The following is a 23,214-nucleotide window of genomic DNA, read 5'->3' as shown; positions in this document are numbered from 1 at the left end:
AGCCCAATCCCTGTAGGGAACTCTGGGTATTAGTATAGCATCCATGTCTCAGTTATCTCACCTGACAGCAGAGGGATCTACTGAGGTAATGAGGCTGAATCCTCATTAGCCATTGATTGAAAGTAGCTGGAGAGTATGGCTACTTCTCTACCACTCCCAACCTGCCTCTCTCCTCTCTAGAGCAAGTTATGGCAGCTAGACAGAACACTGAGGCAAGTAATTGTAGGTGTTGACAGTTGGCCTTTGTGGACAAGGGTATGTTGATTTCCGTTGCTGTGACAAAATATCAGAGCAAAACAACCTAAAGGGGAGAAAGATTTATTTTGGCTTATAGGTTCAGAGGTTTCAGTCCATGATTGCATGACCCCATTGCTTTGGACCTCTGGCAAGACAGAACATCATGGTGAGAAGCTTGTGATAGAACAAAGCGGCTTATCACATGGCAGCTGGGAAGCAAAGAGTTTGTTTTTATAACAAAGTCCCCCTCCATTAAGCTATGAATCCATAAATTCATTCCTGAGGTTGGAGCCCTCATGATCCAGTCACCTCCCCAAAGCCCTGAAGACTGCTATGTTGGGGTCCAACTCTTCAACTCATGAGGTTTGGGAGAACATTTAAGATCAAACCATAATAGTAAGTGGGTGAGGCACCAGCAGCATCTGCTACACCTGCAGATAAGCTAAGCTTTTTCTGCTCCTCCTCTTAGTAAACAGCAGCCCTGACTTTTGGTGCTCAGGCCAAAAACTTGGGAGTTATCCTTGAACGTTCTTTTAGATTTCTCATCCAGTCCGTTAGCAATTCTTACTGGCTTTGCCTTTAAAATATATTCAGAATCTGACCTCTCTCTATAATCTTCAAGGCCACCACTTGGCCCCAACCCTACCCTCTCCCCCAAATCACAGCTTCCTAAATTAGTTTACTCTTAACACAGCAGCTGGAATGGTCCCATACAAAATGTACGTCAGATCACCCTCCAGAGGCTCCCATCTTACTCAGTTTTTACAGTGATCCAGAAGGCCCTGCGTGATATGGCAGCCTCTTAGTTGTGTGTGTGTGCATATGTGCACACAGTTCTTTTTGTCTTTAGTTTTACATTTAATCCAATACTCTTTTCCTCTCCATTCTCTTCATTGTGAGTTCTGATTTGTAAATTATTTGGTCACAGTTGGGATTTCATTTTTACTAGTATAGCCTTGTTGATTTCTTCTTCTTTTTTTTTTTTGACAGTGAATTCACTTTATGGCATACAGTGTTGTTGGTTTTGACAAATGCATGGATGTGGTATCTAATACCACAGTTCCATACAAAATAATTCATTGCCCTAAAAATTTCCCCATGATACCTTTTTATAGATAATCCTTTACCACCCAGCCCTTGGGAATCAGTAATATGTTTTTCTTCCTATAGTTTTGCCTTTATTAATGTCATATAAGTGGGACTCAAAATATGGATCCTTTTGGGTCTGGCTTCTTTAACTTAAGAAAATGTTTTTTGTTTTTTTTTCTGTGTTGGGGAATAAATCCAGGGCTTCACATATGCTAAGCAGGTGCTGTACTGCTGAGCTACATTCCCAGACCCAACAAAATATTTTTAAGGTTATACTATATTGTTTTATGATTCAGTAGATCATTTCTCAAGTGTCCTTTAAAATAAGTTAAGTGAAGATGAAATTGAATTGGTTTAAAGAAAATATTAAATAAAGATGAATAAAATTGATAGATTAAAAAAAATCTTGCTGGGGAAGTGGCTCAAGCGTTAGCGCGCTTGCCTGGCATGCGTGCGGCCCAGGTTCGATCCTCAGCACCATATACAAAGAAAGATGTTGTGTTTGCCAAAAACTAAAAAAAAAAAAAAAAAATCTTGAACCTGAATGACCAAGGTTGGAAGTCACTAATGTGATAGACTTTCCTTTACTTGGTACTTCTGCGAGTACTTAACCATGTGTTCTTGGGGGAAGCCACCTAACCTTTCTGCTCTCCAGTTTCTGGTGAAATAAACAGCAAAATACTGATTCAGTGTTTGTAAGCTCCTATGTCGCAGGTTATCTCATATTCTTCAAGTAGCTCTTTTTTAGTATTAGCTTTCCATTGTTCCATTTAATATTAGCATTCACATTCCATTGTGAAGCAGTTGTCACCCCTGGATCTCAAAATTAAGACCAGCTATTACAAATGCTTTATAATGAATGAGTCTGTCTGAAGGAATAAGGTAAGACTTTGATGTCAGGCTCCAGAACACGCACAGGTTTTCAGGTGGGCTTGTCAAGTTGCACATGGTAAGAGCCCAAGTTAGAGTTCTGGTGATAACTAAAAGGTACTTGCAGCACCATAAAGCTAAACACATTTTCTGGCAGCCTCTTTGATGACTGTTAGCATTTAGACCTTAATACCTGTAGTCCTATCATTAGGTAGATTTTCCCAGGAATATCTATAAATATTGTTGCTGTTTATTGTTTCCTAGAACCTTCTTGTGATTCACTGATAGGCCACTTATAATTGACAAAGTCTTTTAAGGGTCAGCATGTTTGAAAATACTTCATTGATGGCAGAAGCGTACAGAAAACTGGGAAAGAAACCAGTAATACTTGTTTTGTTATTTTTAAAGATGGACAGATTCGTAGCTGCTTAACTTCTCTGACCAGGTATTTTTCCCTTTTAATTGAAATGTGATGGGTAGTTAATAAAAGAATGAATTTGTGAGTACAAAATTGCTATGATTTGTGTTCATTTTATGTGGCACATAGTAATACTTATTTTACTTTTTACTTGTAGTAATGAATGTTATAACTATTGAAGATTATAAGAGCACATACTGGCCAAAATTGGATGGTGCCATAGATCAACTTTTAACCCAGAGTCCTGGTGACTATATCCCCATATCCTATGAACAGATATACAGGTAAGTCAAGATTTAATTTGCTTGGGTTTGAAAGGGTTTATTGAGGTTCAGGGCAACTTTGAGTTATGACAGCATGTGATATATAAAATACACAAAGTGAGACTCTTAAGTATTTATGTATTCCACACTTGTGGATTGGATGTTTGATTTATACTTTTTGATTCAAAAGTGGTTTTCAAATCAAGACTTCTGCTACCTCAGCCTGCCACATCCACCATAGATAATGAAGAAACTGGAGGTCTCCAAGGAGACTAGAATGACTGAAGTGTCTGGTGTGGAAAATCAGCACAGTGACAGGAAGAAGAAATAACAACTATGTTGTTTCACACAACTAATGTACAAAGAGATTATATTGCAGACATTTTTGTCAGTTAGACACTTTCTTTCTACTGATTATTGCTTTCTTCCTTATTTTGAGATTGATTTATTTAAAAAAAAAAAAAAAAAAAGCAAGAGAGAACCTGACTTTTAAGGAGTTATCATATTCAGACCCTTGAATCATCACCAGTATTGGAATAGCTAGTGCTGGAATGCACTCTACTCAAGATTATTTGTAGTTAGTGGTAATATCTTTTCCATCCAGACATTGCTTGGGGAGGGCAAATTTTTATTAAAAGTTGTGGTCAGTCACTGGTTTCAAATCTGAATTATTTGATTAGTGGTAATATATTAAAAATGTTCTTTCACCTTAGATTGAGTTAAGTGCATCTTCATTAACTTGGTTTTTTGTTCGGTTTTACAGTTGTGTGTATAAGTGTGTATGCCAGCAACACTCGGAACAGATGTATAGTGACCTGATTAAAAAGATAACTAATCACTTAGAGAGAGTTTCAAAGGAGCTGCAGGTAAAGAACTGATTGTGTTGATTTTTGTTTCTTTGGGTTTTTCTAGCTGGTTGAAATTAGACTGTTTAATATTTGGGATCTTGTTCATTTTCTTATGATATAAATTTATAAATATTCCCTAGATGATTATTGATCAAATCTTTAGAGTAGATTCTTTGAAAATATGACGTAAATTATAGATATTTTTAGATGGAGTATATTTCAGACCTTAAGTGATCCCAGTTATTACTATGTCAACATTTTTTCAGATAAAAATCTTATTTTTCTCTTTAATGTTTAGTGACTTTTATAGCATAAATGTACACAATAGTTTGTATTTTTTTTTTTCTGGAACTTTTATTATTTTATGAGTAGTTTGCCTAATTTCTTTTACTTGCCAATGTGAAAACTGAAGTTGACTATTGATAAACTCCCTGTAGTAAATAAACAGCATGCTGGTTCTTACATTCTAGGGTGAGAGGGCTGTAGGAAATGTTCAGTTTAAGAGGCACTTGGCCTTCTGGTCCTCACCTTTCCTCTTTACTGGCCTGCCTCAGCATAGCTTCCAGTGCTTGAAGGTCAGTCAGGGTCAGATACTACTTTAGTTCTGGAGTAGAAATAACATGATATCTAGAAAGTCCTTTAGCAGTAGAGTATCAGGAATTGCTGTACAACTAGGAACTACTCCAACAATTGTGAAATAAAGCACATTTTTTGGTAAGTGCTGGGGTAGACTCTCACTTGGATAATGTTCCTCACTTACCTTGTGGTCTGTGGTATCTTATTTACTTCAAACAGTTGTTGTATTAAATAGCTTTTTAAAAATTATCACCAGAGCTAAATTTTATTTTAGTCAAATGTATACTTTTCTTCTTACTAGTGTAAAATTGTTTGGTAGAAAATATAAAATCTTCATTTAACAGATATATTTAGTGCCTAGGCATTGCATATAAATTGTAGATGAAACCCAAGACCTGTGCATTAAAACTTTGAATGATTGGCTAATTCTTGACACCACCCAGGCCCTGGATTCTCACCTGAATCCAAGTTATTGCCAAAACCCATTTACTTTTTACCTCTCTCTGGACTCTGACTATTCTGGGCATTTGCCAGTCTCCTGGTTTTGGTCACGTTATCTCTCCAGTGTTTTACTACAATGCTCATCTCAGCTGGTTGCTCTTCCATACTTTATTGTGTACCTTAATTCATTTAACCACTCTAAATAATGAATATTTAGTTGTTTTATTACTAACAATGCTACAGTGAATTATTAGTCTTGTAAGTAACATCATTTACCACATCCACCTAGAGGGTCATTAAAGTGTTACTAAGTTACACTCTAGTCATCTATGTATCAGAGTGTGTTTTCCTTGCATGTTATGAAACCAAATCATTTTTAGCAGAGGAATGGTTCTTATTAAAGATTAAAACTAGATAAGGGTTATGTCTCTTTTAATGTTAGTATTTAAAAAACAAGTGTATTATTAAATGTAAAGTTAACATGATTTGGGGAGTTTAGTTATTTTTTAAGTCACTATATGTCCCACTTAGAGTTCAACAGTATAGTCCTGTTTTAAAAAAAAAAAACTAGCTTCAAAATGATCTCTTTTTTGTAAGATTATGAAGTCTGTAATCATTATTAAATAGCAAGAAGGAGTGGTTCAAAACCTGAAGACCTAGAGCTCAACTCTGCCACTTAGCACTTATGTGCCTCTTGATTAAACATGCTAACATTGTTTTGTAAATTTTCTCAATTTTAAAACCAAATAGCTTTACTAAAATATGTGGTCCCTTTTCACTAAGTTGTAAGGCTTTTTTTTTTCTTCTGATTCCTATATGTGAAGCCTTCCTGGAACTCTTGCACTCTCCTCGAACAGACCAGAACAAATAGTTGGTGTTTCTTTGTTTATAACCCTGTAGCATCTTGGAAATAACAACTCTATTAGGGCAATGATTGTGTTATAATTTTTAGTTTATACTGCTTCACAGGCCCCCCTTGAGGGTGGGGACTCCATCTCGTTTCTCTTTTTATCCTTAAGTGTCTGGTACAACTATAAGTCAGCAAATGTTTATGCTCAGCAGCTAAGTCTGACCTGTTCCAGTGGAAAGAGCAGCATAATTAGTGTCCTGTGATTGCTAATCGTTATGTTCTTCAGATGCTTGAGCATTTTATTACTCTGTGTCATCTCTGTTTTATAGAAAACTAAAGGTAGTTTTCATGGGGGACAGAACAGGAGTACTTGGCCAGATCTCATGAGTCAGAAATGAAACGTTATATTTGGGTAGAGCCATTTTGTTTGCAGCTCTGATTTTTAAATGAATTTTTAGAGCCAAAACATAGGCATGGGATAGAGCTGCATTTGGCAGGTAATCAGAGCTTTAGTTGTTGAGTTTATAAATCAATGAGTTGGATCTTAAAATAGCTGCTGGATTGTATAGTTTGTCAGTTGACTTATTTATCATATCTAAAGATGTATCCTGTTGGAAATACTGAAGAGTATTATATGAAATAATGTTCCATATTCCCTAGTTATTTTTGGTGTTGATCTAAAATCTAGATATTATGTTTGCAGAGATTTTAATAGATTATGTTTATTTATCGAACTAAAATATTTTTAAATGACTGTATAATCTAATTTGTGCCTCTTTTTAAAAAATCATATTTCTTTCATCTTGGAAAGAGTGACTTTTCCACCACCTCAGTAACTTTAAAAAGTATTTTTTGTTATTTTTGTAGAATTAATAAAACCCTTGGCAAATAGCTAAACCCACTTAGTATTTTCCTTACTATTATATTTCACTGAATGTATATCTGTACCTTTTTCTTTATTGCTGGATTTCTTGAACTGTGATATAGTATATTTTTACTTTTTTTGTTTTTAAATATATGTATGTGTATGTGTGTGTGTGTGTGTGTGTGTGTATTAGTTCTAGATGGACACATTACCTTTATTTTATTTATTTATTTTTATGTGGCACTGAGGATCGAACCTAGTGCCTCACACATGCTAGGTGAACACTCTACCACTGAGCCACAATCCCAGCTATTTTGACTGTGTGTGTGGGTGAGTGGGTGGTGCCAGGGGTCAAACCCAGGGTCTTAAGCGTGCTGGGTAAGCATCCATGCACTGAGCTGTACCTTCAGCCCAGCCTTCTTTTTATTTTTATTTTTTTATTTATTTATTTTTTTTCTCTTTCTTTTTTTTCTACCCTCCCCCCTCCAAGCCTTCTTTTTAAACATTCTCCCTTTCCCTTTAACCTTAACTTTTTTCTCTGTCATTGTGATAATGAAATTCTGTATTTATTTTCTTTTTCCTTTTCAAAGTTTCTGGATTTCTAATTCTGATTTTTTCAATATACAAATGAATGTAAATAGGTAATTATAGAGAGAATATCATTTTAGCAATTTAGTAAATAGTATTCTGATTAGTTAGAAAATTCTGTTGAAACTTAGAAATCACCATACTGTTGGTGAGGTCTCAAATCAGGACCTTCAGTTACCTGTTAAACTTGGTTTATTACTAGAAGATATTTATGATTAAGTCTAAATTCTTCTTCACCCAATTTAGTTTTTTCCTCAGGTTTGAGATTTCATATCCATCTCTCACTCTTTTCTTGTCAGGTGTTAGTCATAGTTGGTGTAATATTGTATTGTATTTTGCTTCTGACCTCTTTTCATTCCCATTTCTGTCATTCTCTTGAGTTGCCTCTTCTTTTGGCTCAAATAGTCTTCTGAAAATCCTTATTTTTTAGGCATACTTTCTAGTTTCCTAAAGACTCCCTGTTGCCTCAGTTAATCGCAGTTGATTTCTTGGTCTTAAAAAACAAAAACAAAAAACTTGTTGGTTGGTTGCAAGGATTCCTGGTGGAAAGCCTGTAGCAGCTAGCACTTTTCTATTCAAATGTGCAAGGTTCTTTCTTAGGAAGAGGAGTGGGTATATAAGACTTGTTAATTTGGATCACCCCTCCTGCTGAGAATAATGAAAAAAACTAGACATAACAAGGAAATTATGACAACAACAACAAAATTATAGGGCCAAGGTCTGGAAGAAGGAAATTCAAGAGGAGAGCCTAACATTTGAGTCATTTCGTTACAGGGTTACTTCTTTTGAGGAGTCTAACAGGCTGTGAGCTTTAGTAGAACTTTGGTATACCTGTGTAAATATGGTGATAAAATTGGAAATCAAGACCTATCAACCCAAAGGATTCTATCCCACTACATATACTATTTTTCTTAGTAACTGAAACTTCATTCCTGATGAGATTAAGATGGTTTGGATTAGCTGGATCCTCTGGTTACTTAGAAGAAAAAGTGAATTCTCTCTGGAGAAAGATAACATTATCATAGGCCTATAGTTGTTCAGTAATTTTTCATAAACAATGTCCGGCACTCAATCACAAATAACTAGTCATGGTAGGGGATTTAAGGGATTGTAAAGCTAGGAGACATGAATTGAGATAATTCATCACCAATAGTCTCCTCACTTAAAAGGAAGAGATATTCCTTAGATAGAAAAAGTTTCTCAATGAAAAGTTGGAAATTAGAAAAGGTAAATATGTGAGTATAGATCAATAGAGTTAATTTCTTGTAGGGTATAAAAATATATAATCAGAACTCATAACAGTAGTGTGTAGGTCGGAGAAAATTGACTTAAAATGTTCTAAAGCACTTGGTTTATTCAGAAAGTACCATAGTCCTAATTTATTTTAGTCTATGATAAGGCAAGAGTTTAGTCTATAGTCTTAGGGTAACTTCTAAAGGAACAGCACAAGGAAATGTAACTAGTAAGATAATAGAAGGTGAAAATTGGATCATCTAAAAATAACAGTCAAGAAAGAATAGAAAAAGATACAGAGAACAGATGGGACAAGTAGAAGACAAATAGGATAATAAATTTAAACTTCAGCATATCACATTTTATATGAAATGTTAAAAACTAAATGTTGCATTAAAAAAAGTAAATCAGTAATCAGACTAGACAATTCTGCAACCCTCTGAAGGTTGCTAGCCTGTCTATAGGAATACAGAAACATTGAAAGTGCAAGTTGCAAAAACATTAGCCGAAAGGAAGATGACACAGTTATACTGATATCAGAAAAAATAGATTTAGAACAAGAGGTATTATTGGCTATAAAGAGAACTTTCTATTGTGACAGAAAGTTTAGTTACTAGGAAGATAACAATTCTACATTTGTATGCACCCAGTAATAGCCACAAAGATTAATAGACCCCAAAGGAGAAAATGTAACACTGTGGTGAGAAATTAATCTCTCTCTCTCTCTCTCTCAGCAGACAAAATAAACAAAAGACAGTAGGAGTATAGAAGATTTGAACTATATGAGTAATAAACTTGGCTTATTTAGAAGTCAGTATATGTTGATTGTAGAATATGCATTCTGTTCAAGTAAACCTAGGTCACTTATAAAGATGATTATATATGCTGCTCATAATGTAAGTCCTCACACATTTTAAAGAATTTAAATCATGCAGAGTATGTTCTTTGGCTTAACAACAGAATTCAGTTAGAAACTAATAGTGGAAACTTTAAAAAAAAAAAGCTTGATATGATTGAACGTGTAAAACTCTACTTCCAGAAAACCACTGTGTGATAGAGAAAATTGTAGTGTCAGTAAGCACCTGTTGTGCGTATTTCCAACTGAATGATAATGTTACTATTTTCTGTCAGGCCTTGTGGGATTAAGCCAAAGTCTTTTTGGAAAAAGTCAAAACTCTAAAATTCATGTTAGAAAATCAATAACTTTTACATTTATCTCAGGAAATTAGAAAAAGAATAACAGTAGAAATTCAAAGAGGGAATTAAATCACAATCCCTTCTTGCCGCAGTCTGGCTGGGCACAATCAGGAGCCACTTGTCAAAAGAAACTAACTTTATTTTTAGAACCACACATGCCAAACAAAACAGCCTCTCAGGAAAAACCCTCAGAGCCTCAACTGCCACCACCAGCTTTCCACAAGCCTCTCTCTCCCACACAAGCTTCTCTCCACCTCCCACAATCCTCCTGCTCTTGAGGCCAATTGGCTGGGTCACGTGGGCGGAGCCAAAAAAGTCCCCCAATGAGCAGCTCCGTGGTCTGAAAGGGCAGGGAAACAGCCCAATGAGCATCACCGCAGAGGAGCCAATCAGCTAGATGTTGCTGGGGCCGCTGTGAGCCAATCATCAGCCGGCAGCTGGAAGTTTGCTGGGGCCCCTTTGGCTGTGGCTCTCAACACCTTCTAGTAGACCACAAGAAGGATAAGAGCTTTTCAGAGCACAGTGAGGAAATTGTCTTTGTTAAGCAAAGGTGGATGAGCTCAGTCAGGTACCAGGTTGAAGGGGAGGCAGTATCAGCAATGGCAGGGCCTGAGGGAGTGGATGGGGGAACGTGGTGCACAGAGGCTGTCCAGCAAAAACCTGGGCAGACTCTCTGATAGTGTATTCCAGGGAGACTGGGAGGAGCAAAGGCAGATTGGAGCCAAAATGTAAAATCCCTGAAATGTCAGGAATTTTAGTGTGGCAAAAGAATATAAGATGTATTAGAGTAGAAGAAGAGGAGATGTAGGGAGATGGCAATTGTGGTAGACTAGGTGAGTTACAGCAGCTACATAGTCCCTCATCTGCAGTTCCAAAAAAAAAAAAAAAAAAGTCTGAAAAGGGAATGTTTTTTCATAAATTTGGTTCCCAAACTCATGTGGTAGTAAAACATGATCTAAACACTCGAGGAACTTGATGGGAATGTTCCTATACTTTATCCCAGAAATATTAGTGTGTTGTTTCTGTGCCTAGTGGGACTGGAGCATAATATAGGGCGCATGTACCATAATACCTTCTAAATTTTAAAAGTTCAGAATTAAGGGTCACACATATGACTGCAGGAGTCTTGGATCAGGAACTGTGGACCTGATGGTAATGAACAGGGAAAAGGAAATTTGGGGATGCATTGCGGAGATGATGGGACAGTGTCAGACAGTAACTTCATGGTTAGAAAGAGAGGTAGGGTTACAGGATACAAAGATCACTTTGGTTTCAATAGAAATGTTAGGAGTTTACTAGAGGGGACTTGAGCAGGAAAGGATAATGATAGTAGTTTGAGAATGTTTAATTTAACAAGCAATGTGCCATGTGCTGCCAGGATGCTAGATGCTAAGGGCACAGAAAAAGTGGCATACAGCTTTATTTTTTAGCACCTTTTAGTAGGGGGGAGGTGTAATGATAGTTTTAATAGATTGGATGTGATGGGTGATAGGATAGGAATATGAAATGAGTTGTAAGTCTTGCTAAATTTTCCTCTTGTGGAATGTCTCATATTTATTTCTGCTGCCTTGCCAGTTTAAATCCTCGGGTAATTGTCTGGACAGAGGAGAAGATTGCTACCTTATTTCTAGGCTCTGCACCTTTCCCAATCCATTTTGTTGAATGTGCTCACAATTTGTCACCTGTTTTGTTGACCTTTTGACTGTCCATTTACCTAAAGAGCAAACACTGTGCTCCTTAATAACTTTCAAGGCTCTTTACACTCTGTACTCAGCAAAATAATGCAGCAACAGCATTTTGTCTTTTGAAATTAAGGTGACTGTTTTTCCATCTTATGTCTTTTCTCAGTTTCTTTGGCCACCACTTTTTTCCTCCTCTCCATCTTGAAAGGGAGGCATTCTGTTTGTTAGGGTTTGCCCAGCTTTTAATTTACCTATTCCAGGCAGGTTTAATTAATCGTATTTTCTTCTTTGCTTCTGTAGCACTTTCTGTTGTTACTGTAGTGCTTAGTATAGCACCTTGGTGCATATTTAATTACCAGTCAGGATGTCATCTTTGCAATCCTGTGAGCTCCTTGTGGACAAGGATGCTGGCTTACTAATGTTGGCTTCTTTTGGCCTGTCATAGGTTTGAATTAAGTTTAAGTACTAGGTAGATAAATGTGCTGGTCATAGTGCTCTTGACAGATGTTTCCAGTTCCCTTCTTTCTGATACTTGGTGGGATTGTACTTCTCCAACCCATTGAAGTTTGGACTTGGCCAGGTAATTTGCTTTGACACATGAATTATGAGTGAAAGAAGAGTATGTATCCAGGGCTGGTGTTGTGGCTCAGAGGTAGTGCGCTCGCCTAGCAAGCGAGAGGCCCTGGGTTCGATCCTCAGCACCACATAAACACAAATAAAGACCCTGTGTCCAACTACAACTAAAAAGTAAATATTAAAAAAAAAAGAAGAGTATGTATCCAAAGAGCCTTTAGGATCTGCTCTGCCACCGTGTTCCAGATGGCAGAGGTTTGTTTCCCCCCAAGAATAACAGAACAGACCCTCAAGAGAGGCATAGCACAAGAGTGAGAGAGAACCCATGCTATATTTTTATTAATCTATTTTTGGAATGCATTTTTCATTTCATACACCCTAAACCTTTTTGATATATTATTGCTTGGTGGTTTTTTAGTATAGTCACAAAGTTGTATAGCCATTACCACTAATTTCAGAACATCTTAATCACCTAAAGAAAAACTTAGTACTCATTAGCAGTCACTCCCTATTCTTTCCTTTCCTTAGACCCTCTCAACCACTAATCTGCTTTCTGTTTTGTGGATTTGCCTATGTTGGACATTTCACGCAAGTGGAATCGTGATATATGGCCTTTTATGTCTCACTTAGCAAGGCCCACTCATATTGTAGCATGATTATCACTTCATTCCTTTTTTAAATGGCTGAATAATACTCCATTGTGTGGCTATATCACATTTTTCTAAGCTTTAGAAATCACTGGGATTTTGATGTGGTTTGTTTGTTTCTTTGAGTGATACAATAAGTATTTTAAATGACAACATTTAGAATATACTGTTTTGCCCCACTATAATGTGGGCAGTTGAATTTAATGGGTCCAAAATTTTTTACTCTTAAAGCTGTCTTAATGACATTCCCACTGTTGACTTTCCTTTTTTAAATATGTATTGAACTGAGAATCCACTGAAACAATTGGGAGGCATTTTCCCCAAGTAACATAAATAAATTTATTGTACATCTTTATGCATTTTATTGAATTTAGAGTATATTTTCACTTTCACCAAATGAATATTTTGATTTTGATATAATAGTTTTATAGTCAATACCCATTAACAAGTGTTTTTTTCAGTGTTTTGGAACTTAACACTTCATTACTCTAAGTCAACAGTGTTTCAACAGAGACTTGGTTTTCAGGCCAAGATAATAACATTCAAGTGTGAGGAAAAGCACTGATAATACCTGAGTTCAGGGTATTATGATGAGGAGAGACCACAAAAATGGAGGAGGAGGAAAATGCTAGAGGTTTTTAGCTCAAATGTGGCTGAATTTACAATAACCTAAAGAAGTATTTGTCAACTGTTTAATTTAGAGGAAGTTAGCTAATTACATTTAAATCCTTTTAATAAAATTCATTTGATATATTTTAAGCAGAATATATCTTAGCTTCAAGTTAAATATATAATGTGGCTCTTAAACCAATTAGTAATGGAAGTTAATGGAAACTAAGCCAGAATTAGTCAATATTACTATCTATGATTCAGTCTTTACAGACAGCAGATTGCATACAAAAGCTCTGCCAAAGGGCTGGTAAACTGAATGTCTCAGTATTTAAAATTAGTATTACTTTGCTATCTATTTTCTATCCAGTGGGTGGCAGTGTAACTCAACCTAGTTGTCTTGTTTCATGGTCTTTGAAATTTTTTGATGGGTGTGTTTTTAAGGTTTTAATTTCTATATCTTTTGAACTACAAAGTGTTTTAAAAAAGAAGAAAAAAACACTTTCTTCCCTCAAATATACTTTTTACTATTACTCCTGATGAGAGAGAAAAAATTTAAATAATAAGAAATTGCCTGGTACCCTTTTTTCATAGTTGCAAGTAAAACAAATATCATTCCCCAGCTGGTGAATTAAGTCTTCACTTGTGTCTTGAGTTTTTCTGGATGATTTTTTTGGAGACCGATTTTTAAATCCAAACTAGAACTTCAACTATTGTTACTATTGTTCTTATCTCAGAGAATCTGCTAGTGAGAGACATCCTGACCCTCAGTCATGCCATCAGATCTCATTCAGACCACAGTTTTAATGTTTACTGTCAGCCTTTGAAGCCAGGGACTGTGTTGTCTTTCACATGTGCCTTCATAGGGTTTGACAAAGACCAGCCCTCAAGTAGAGATTCAGTAAAGTAAGTCTGTAGAAAGCCTGTTGCTTTACAGTGGAAGTGGCTTAGAGGCGTCTCCTTATTCTAGTTGAAATAGTATCCTGAGTTTGGAACCCCCCCCCCAAAAAAAATTAAATGGAATTTGTCATTAACAAGAGAGTAAAGTCACTTCAATAATGGGAAGTTGTTTGCATTTGTTATCAGAGTGTACAGAGTAAAATTATGAATTGTATTTTTAAAAATATTTGGGGAAAGTGCTGTGTACTTAAATTTCAAAAGATAAGGAAGACTAAGTACATAAGCATAAAGTAGGAAGTTCTCAAGTGTTATCAGCTCAAATGTATAGAAAAGTGACACATCTGATAGTCTCTCTGGCTTCTGTGGATGTTTTCTCTATTAACTAATCCTTCAGTCTTTGTAACTGTCCCATGTCACCCAGCTAGTTAAAAGCTAGATTACTTCATGCCTATGCGGATAAGCTACAAGAATCCAGGATCATAGAAGCCAGGCTTTAACTCATTTTATTATTCAAATCCAAATAGTATTTGGAAATGAGTAACTCTTATATTAGAAATCAGAACAGTTTTCCATATGGTGGTAGTAACAACAATGGCACTTAAGTCAGAGCATTGAGACTAAGTGAAAATAGCAAAGTCTTCTGCTCTCTTCTGCTAGACACACTTGGCTTTCTCTAGGTAGGCTTTTATTGAAAACCATATAGCTTCCCTTAAGAGTATCTAATGTCGTAAGTATTTGATATTCCTAAGGTTCGTTTACCTTCTGTATAACTTATATATTTTTTGGACATTGTTATACAGAAATAATACCTGTCCAGCAAGAATGGGAATGCAATGAGAACGTAATGTCAGATGTATTTGTCTGTTTAGGAAGAAATTCCATTTTTATATAGCATATCTGTAAGCTTCATTACACTGGGTGTTACTTTTAGAGCCCTGACAGGTCTGCCCATGGCAATATCTTATTCTCACAGTGATGGGATAAGCTAGTTAGACTAAAACCATATTATACACAAGTTGTTTTTGCCAAAGTTAGTCATATAGGGGCAGATTTTTTTTAAAAAAGGAATACCTAGTTTGATTCAGAAAATATGAAGAATCTGTGAGATGGCATCTGGGTCCATTTGTACAGTATACAAAATGCTGAAGTTGTCCTTGGTAATATAGATATCAATATTTAAAGATTGTGAAGAAATTGTTTGAGAATGTTTAGCATTTCTATTTCAGTGTTTTGTTTATTTTTTTTTTCAAAATAGTTTTGATTTCTCTGCTGAAAACTGTCATCTTTTTGTGAGTGTTGTTTATTAGGTATGTTAGCTTTCTGTCACGATGATAAAACAGGACCTGAGAATATCAACTTAGAGGAAGAAAAGATTTATTTTGGTTTATGGTTTCAAAGGTTTCAGTTCACGGTCACTTGGCTCCAGTCTGGGTCTGTTGTGAAGCAGAACATTATGGCAGAGCAAAGCGGCATGGCGGCCAGAAGGCACAAAGAGAGGAGAAGAGGGAGAGGATGGAATCCAGGTCCCAATATACCCTTCAAGGCTGCCCTTCACTGAATTATGTCCTCTAACTATGCCCTGCCTCCTAAAGTTCCCTGTCTCCCAAGAGCTCCTCCAGCTAGGACCAGGCCTTTTATATATAAGGCTTTGGGGACATTCCAGATTCACACTGTAACACTGGGTCACTGTGTATATCAATCACAGTTATTTTAAAAGGCTCTGATAATTTCATCACATGGGGTCTTTGCTTCTGGACTGTTGAATGTTTAATTCTTGACAAGAGATTGTAGGGTTTATTTTGTTTGTTGGTGTTTCTTAAGATTTGATTGAATGTTAGATATTGTGTTTGGAAAACCAGTATAGACCTGCATGCATGATACTTATGCCTAGAAATAGGTATGCTTGTCTTCTAGCAGGCTGCTAGTGTGGGGAGTTAAATCTCACTGTCAGTAGTTGAGTTGGGTTTGAGTTCAGTTGTTGCTACAACTTCTGATTCCTTTAGTGGTGGGCTGTGGCTAGCTTGTTCCAGAGTGATCCAGAAGGATTCTTTTCAGTGCTCTGCTCTTCCCTCAAGTCTTAGCAGGCCCTGTTTCATGGGGAGGGGGGGGATATGTCTTTTGTTGCATCATTGTCCCTCCCTCCGCAATGGGTAGTTATTATTGTTTGGTGCAAGAGCTAGGCTGGCAGGGCAAGTTATGTCTATGTGGAAATTTTCATTCTTTTGCTCCTGCCTCAGTCGTAGGTAGTAATTGTGTCCCTGAGCTTGGCTTAGGTGAGGGTGCTGTGTAAGTGCTCCCACCTTCCTTCTCCCCATCATAGTTGCAGATGACTTTTTCTCCTAAGTTGAGAGTCCTGAACAGGGATTGGTAGATTTTAGTAAATAAATATCTTCATCTTAGGTGTCTAATTAGCTGGAAAAAAATAATTATTTAGGTGAATCAGCTTTTTCTCATAATTAAAAAAAAATGGTGGCAATGATGTTCTCTTAGATTTCTGCATTCTAAGCTGAGGTAGAACCTCATGGTACATTTTACTAACTTTATAATCCCTGAATTTGGTATTGGTTAAGAAGCTGTTAAATTTAAAAGAAAATTCACCTTAGTCTAATGACGAGTGTTAGGGTGTCATTGGACCCTGTCTTTCTAGTCACAGTGTGGTCTGCGTTTGATGACCTCTCATTGTGCATTGGATACCTTGTGCTGCATGGGTAGGGCCTGCCCACCTGCCTGGGATCTCCAGACTTCCTTCCCACAGGGCTTAAGAGGCCTTAGGTAGAGGCTTCTAAACAGCTGCTTGGTCAGCTGTTTACAGCATCCCTTATGTTCTCATTAAAAACAGGAACCTCTGGAAAGTTTCAGAGTCAAGACTTTATAGAGTATGGCCCAGAATCTTTACCATTCACAAACATTTCAGATGATTTGCAGAGTGACGATCTTTGAGGTCCACTTTTCTGTTGTAAATATATCTTGTTTCTGAACCTTGTCTCTTTTTTCTGAGGCAGGGATTGCAAAGTATCTTAATGTTTGGTGTTGCTAAGATGGTGTTGCTGAAGCCCCTCAACACCTTTGCACCATTGCAGTATTGGTCTGTGTTTAGAAGAATCTGCACAAACCTGGATACAATAAACAGCAAGGAGCAGCCTCAGCAGCCAGTGGTGAGGGACTGAAGAAGACAATGATGTGTCCAGACAGTTGGTAAAGTTTTGTTGCAGAAAGAACTTAGACATGGGAGAGATGTTGGTGAGACTTAGCTAAGCAATTAAAGCAGGCTTCAGAATAATTCATATTTGTTGAAAGATAGGCACACAACAAACAGAAAATGCACAAATGTTAATGGTGGTTATCTCTAGTGTTGGTAGTGATTATTTTCCTGTAGTTAAATTTGGGCGGGGGGTACCAGGGATTGAACTCAGGGTTACTAGACCACTGAGCCACATCCCCAGCCTATTTTCTATTTTATTTAGAGACAGGATCTCACTGAGTTGCTTAAACCTCGCTTTTGCTAAGGCTGGCTTTGAACTCATGATCCTCCTGCCTCTGCTTCCCAAGCTTGCTGGTATTATAGGCATGCATCACTGCATCTGGCTATAGTTAATTTTTTTTAACTTTTTAAAATTTCAGTGAACTATGTTACTTTTTCAAAGGTTTATGTTAGTGACCTTGTTATGTTTATAAAGGTCCCCTTTACTTCACTTGAACAGACAGATGTCTTTTATTTATTTGAAGATAACCAGAATGCTTTTGTTCAGATTAAAAAAATGTATATTTAAAGCTTTTTTTTATGCTTCATTTTGGTGTGGGATAGGAGGGTAACTGAAGGGATATGCATAGGAGAAGGATATAAATATGAACTTGTGGAACCTGTTTATATTTTATATCTATAGTGTTCAGTTATCCACTGTTAAAAGTTAAAATTTATTAAAATGAAGTAAAAAATTGGTTTATTGGTTTCATTAAGCATATTTTAAATGCTTAATAGGCATAGATGGTAGTGGTTACCATATTGAATAGTGGAGATAGAGTTTCATTGGGTAGTACTGACCTAAATCTTGGTGTATTTAAGGTTCTTGGCTAGTAATGTTACTTAAATAAGTTATCCTCTTTTAAAATTAACATACATCCAGTGAGAGGGACTAGCCACCCAAATTTCCTTATTTAGCTTTAGATAATAAAGGTGATAAGCTTTCTGTTCCCTTCCTTCCTGTGACAGTACGGTGGGGTGCATCAAGTCAGACCTTTCCTTTCTTGCTTTAAGGCATTTCTCATGATTACCGATATACTGTCAAGGTGTACATTTTTCATTGTATTTAATAGATTGACTTACTTAAAAATAAACACTAAAATTATCTTTTTATATAATGATGCATATGATTAGACAATATATATTCTTCAGGATCCTCTGAGATACTGAAATCCTTTCAGAGGGTCAGAAGAATCAACTCTTTTTCTACTTTTATTTGGATATTATTTGTGCTTTCTATTATGTTGACATTTAAACTGATGGTGCAGAAGTAGTGAGAATAAAACTGTGGGGCCTTAGTACAAATCTTTACTTCCATGCGTTTGTATTAGCCAGAAAGGGTGTATGTGTGTGGAAAAGCCAGTTTTACTTATATGAACGCCTAGATGACGCAGTGAAAATTATGACTTAAGAGTCTTTTTTTAAAGTATATCAATGTGAAGAAATGGAAAACCACCAATGTCTAGTGGTGGTTTTGAGAAGAAGCCCTTGTATAGTTATATGAGTTTTGAGTAAACTAGCACCCGTCTCGCTCTGCCCCATGAAATACCATTTTTACTTGAATGACTGACAAACTGTGGTTATTTAGACTTAGGTATTTGACCAACATTTTCTCAAAAATGGGTGGAATAAGTCTGTTCAAGGAAAATAATGGACAATATTTATGGCCAATATTAGAATTTTAGTTTATCTACTGCTGTGAGCTTAATAACTTCTGAGTATTTAAAAAAGACTTAGCTGATGAGATGGTGGTAATATTAAAAATGTATCTTCTTTTTGATATTGTATAATGAAATGTGCCTTCAGTTACAAGATTTGTACAACTCAGTGAATCAGTCTTTTTCAAATGACCATTGCATAGTGGTAGAAAATAGGTGTGTTAAAAACTGTTCAAAGTAGAAAATAAAGCAGAGTTTTAATGCAATTAAGTATAACACTAAAAATGAACCTGTTGAGAAAGAAATCAGGAAAATAATCCCATTCACAATAACCTCCATCCCAAATAAAATACCTTGGAATAAATCTAACCAAGGAGGTAAAAGACCTTTACAATGAAAACTGTAGAACATTGAAGAAAGAAATTGTAGAATAAGGAAGATGGGAAGACCTCCCACGTTCATAGATAAGCAGAATTAATATTGTTAAAATAGCCATTCTGCCAAAAGCAATATACAGTGTGATCCCTATCAAAATATCAGTGACATTTTTCACAGAATTGGGGATGTCCTAAAATTCATTTGGAAGAATAAAAGACCCAGAGAAGCCAAAGCAATTCTAAGCCAAAAAAGCAGTGCTGGAGGCATGACAATATATGAATTCAAATTATACTACAGAGCTGTAACAACAAAAACTGCATGGAACTAGTATAAGAGCAGAGAACAGTAGATCAGTGGTATAAAATAGAAGACAGACAAACCCACACAGACAATCATCTCATTCTTGACAAAGGTGACAAAAACATACATTGGAGAAGAGAGAGCCTTTTTAACCAAGTGCTGGGAAAACCGGCTATCCATATGTAGAAGAATGAAATTAGATCCTTCTCTCTTACCCTGCTCAAAAGTCAACTCAAAATGGATCAAAGACCTAGGAATTAGAAACTGGAGCTCCTTGTAGAAAACACATCAATATATAGGCACAGGCAACAGTTTTCTCAATAGGACCCCTGAAGCTCAGTAAATAACACCAAGAGTTAATAAATAGTTGGCATCAAGTTAAAAAGCTTCTGCACCTCAAATGAAACAATTAGGAATGTGAAGAGAGAACTTGCAGAATGGGAGAAATTCTTTGTCAGTTATTCTTCTGACGGAGGGTTAACATCTAGAATATATAAAGAATTCAAACTCAACACCAAACACCTCCCCGCAAACAAAAAACAAAACAAAAACTCACAAACCAAAAAACCCAGTTAATAAATGGGCAAATGAACTAAAAAAGATATTTTTCAAAAGAAGAAATACAAATGGCCAACAAATACATGAAGGAAAAAAAAAAGGTTTCAACAGTTAGGGAAATCAAAACTATACTGAAATTTCAACTCTAGTTAGAATGGTAACCATCAAGAATATGAACAATAATATATATGGGAAGGATGTGGGAAAAAAAGGAATACTTTTACACTGTTGGTGGGATTGTAAATTAGTACAGCCACCATGAAAATCAATACAGAGGTTTCTCAAAAGACTTGGGTTGGACCTACCATATGACCCAGCTATACCATTCCTCTGTATTTATCCTAAATAATTAAAATCATCATGATATAGGCATATCCATATTTATAGCAGCACAATTCACAATAGCCAAACTATGGAACCAGCCTCGGTGTCCATTGATGCATGAAGGGATAAAGAAAATGTGGTATATATACACAAAGAAGTTTTACTCACCCACAGAGAATAATGAAATTAATGTCATTTGCAGGAAAATGGATGGAATTTGAGAACATTATATTAAGTAAAATAAGCCAAACTCAAAAGTCAAGGTTTGTTTTTCTGTTAAATGGAAGCAAGAAAGTAAACAGGAAAAGAAATGTTGGGTTGGGGGAGGGTCTCAGAAAAATTGAAGGGGGATCAGTACAGTAGAGGAAAGGGACCAGGGAGGGGGGAAAGGGTAAAAGTTGGGGTATGGTATTGGCTAAATGACATTGTTATATTGTGTGCATGTATGAATATATAATGAATCCTACCATTATGTGCAGCTAATAAAAATATGGGAAGTTAAAAAAAAATAGTAAAGTATAAAAAAATTCTATCAGTTTTAGATTTCATATGGCAACTAACCTTTAAGAAACTACCACTAACCAACTTTCAGAGAAAAATATAATTATCTGGAAAGGCTATTTATTAAAATAAGCCTTTTCTTCCCCTCTACATATCTGTATGAGGCTAAATTTTCTTCATTTACTTCAAGATGACACATGGAGTTGATCTAATACTGAAGCAGATATGAAAATCCAGGTGTCTTCTTAAACTAGCTCTAACAAGACTTGCCAAAATGTCAGAGTAATGATACCTTAATTGAATTTCCTTTTTTTGTGTGTAAATAATTTTTAATAAAAATGTTAAGATGTGGGGCTGGGTTTGTGGCTCAGGAGTAGAGCACTTTCCTTGAACACGTGAGGCACTGGGCTCGATCCTCAGCACCACATAAAATAAATAAATTAGTAAAACAAAGGTAAAGTGTCCATTTCAACTAAAAAAAAAATTTAAAAATTTTAAGATGTGATGTAACACATGTTAAGATATAATAATAATCTCATTATTATTGAAAGGTTAGAAAGAATTAATACATATTTTTAAGGTCTTATTTATTTTTGAGGTGGGATCTCACACTTCTGGGTTCAAATGATCTTCCCTCTTCAGCATCCCCAGCACCTCAGATTACAGGTGCATACCACTATACCTGGCTAAATTTCTCATAGTCATCTATAGAACTCACATGTCAAGAAAAGCTTTTTGGACCTTGAATTATCTTTAAAAGTGCAAAAGATTTCAAAGAACAAAATGTTTGTGAATTCTAGAATAACATTGACATCAAGATACATTGTTAGGAAAAGTGTGGATCAGTGTGGTTACACCTTGTATTTGTGCCACAAGAGCTATAAATGAAGCACTGATTTTCTTGTATGGCATGAAATTCTCCTGGAAGGTTACGAAAGAATTAAGTGGTAGTTGCTTTAGGGAGAAAGGAGTTAAAAGTAAAACTCTACTTGTCTGACAGTAATGGTATCCTAATTGGAACAAGTTATACTTACTCTATGTATGTAAATACATATTTCAAAATATACTGTCATGTGAAAAGAAAATAAAACCAATTATGAATGTTAAGAAAAAAAGTAAAACTCTAAACCCATTTGAACTAATTTTAAACCAAGTGAATGTGTAACCTCCACCCTCAGGCATGAACACACGTGAAAGAAAAAAGCATTCCTACTCAGCTATGTTATTCATTTCAGAGAATCTAGGCATATTATGAAATGTTGGGGCAACTTTGGGATAATGATTATTAGTTTTTCTGGCAGCTTGCTTTTTCTTGTTTTATTTGAGAAAATAATTTAATGTCCAAGCCAAATATTGTTATGTTGAAATAATGTAAATCAACTAGGTAACAGTTAATGGGGCCTGAGGTATGCTGAACTTAAGTTTGAAGGAAAAACAATTTGGGTAGACTTTTTAAAATGGCATTCATTTCTAGGTTTCTGGAAAAGTTTGAGTTTACTTTAGAAGACTTAAAATTTCTAGTCTTGTCATTTAAAAGGTTTTGAATAAGTGCTGCATGAAATGTGGAAAGAAAGTAAGTATTCTAACATTGATTCAATACAAAAAGTACTTTTTAATACTCAGAACCTTTGAGGCTTTGGAAATTCTTGAAAAAAAATAACTGAGGAACTCAATTTTATTTGTGCTGCCTGCTGTTAAATGTGCCTTATAACTTTTGGATAAAATGTCCTTTTATGAAAAGGGAAAATTATTTTAATGTAATAGCTTTTAGATTTTCTTTTCTCACATAATACTTCTAAATTTATTTCTTTGAATGCTAAAATATCATTTCCAGAGTTCTTTGAAGCGGTTTAAAAGATGATATTGTGATTGTTTTATTAATGGTAGTTTCAAGTTTGCCTATAATATGGAACCATTTTAATGCTTTTTAAAATGTTAATGGATTTTTCTAAAGAATTGGGCCTGTGTGAAGTTAATTGGAAATGAGTTTTATTTACTCTGCCTAGTTATATATACATGTACAGTAAGTACTTGACATTTTCCTAAGCACTTCCACATTATTTTCTTTGATTCTAAGCGCATCTTGGAAGTAGCACAGTTGGTGTTTTTTCTATTTAAAATGAAAATTGAAATTCAGAAGGCTAAATGATTTGCCCAATGCCAGATAGCTTTGTTAAATAGTGAAATAGGGATTTATATTTAAAAGCCACAGATGGGTGATTTCACCAAGTCCAAGTTTGTTTCTTTTGGTACTGAGGATTGAATCTCAGGGGCGCTTAACCACTGAGTCATATCCCCAGCCCTTTTTTATATTTTATCTAGAGATAGTGTCTCACTGAGTTGGTTAGGGCCTCACTAAGTTGCTGAG

At 35.7% G+C, this 23,214-nt stretch overlaps 1 protein-coding gene across 2 annotated transcripts in view; it reads left to right on the top strand.

Annotated features, from left to right (window-relative positions):
• The window catches only part of Cacul1 (CDK2 associated cullin domain 1), a 62,915-nt gene that overhangs the window by 16,455 nt on the left and 23,246 nt on the right, over nucleotides 1–23,214 (top strand). For both annotated transcript variants that reach the window (XM_048791288.1, XM_015498313.2), the window contains 2 exons: nucleotides 2,772–2,898; nucleotides 3,641–3,743. In XM_048791288.1, the coding sequence (XP_048647245.1) occupies nucleotides 2,774–2,898; nucleotides 3,641–3,743 (228 nt within the window). In that variant the 5' untranslated portion in view covers nucleotides 2,772–2,773. Of the gene's footprint in view, nucleotides 1–2,771; nucleotides 2,899–3,640; nucleotides 3,744–23,214 lie in introns of those variants that run through there.

This window comes from Marmota marmota, unplaced genomic scaffold (genome assembly GCF_001458135.2).
Source record: "Marmota marmota marmota unplaced genomic scaffold, marMar, whole genome shotgun sequence".
NCBI lineage: Eukaryota > Metazoa > Chordata > Mammalia > Rodentia > Sciuridae > Marmota > Marmota marmota.
This window is presented reverse-complemented; position numbering and strand designations above follow the sequence as displayed.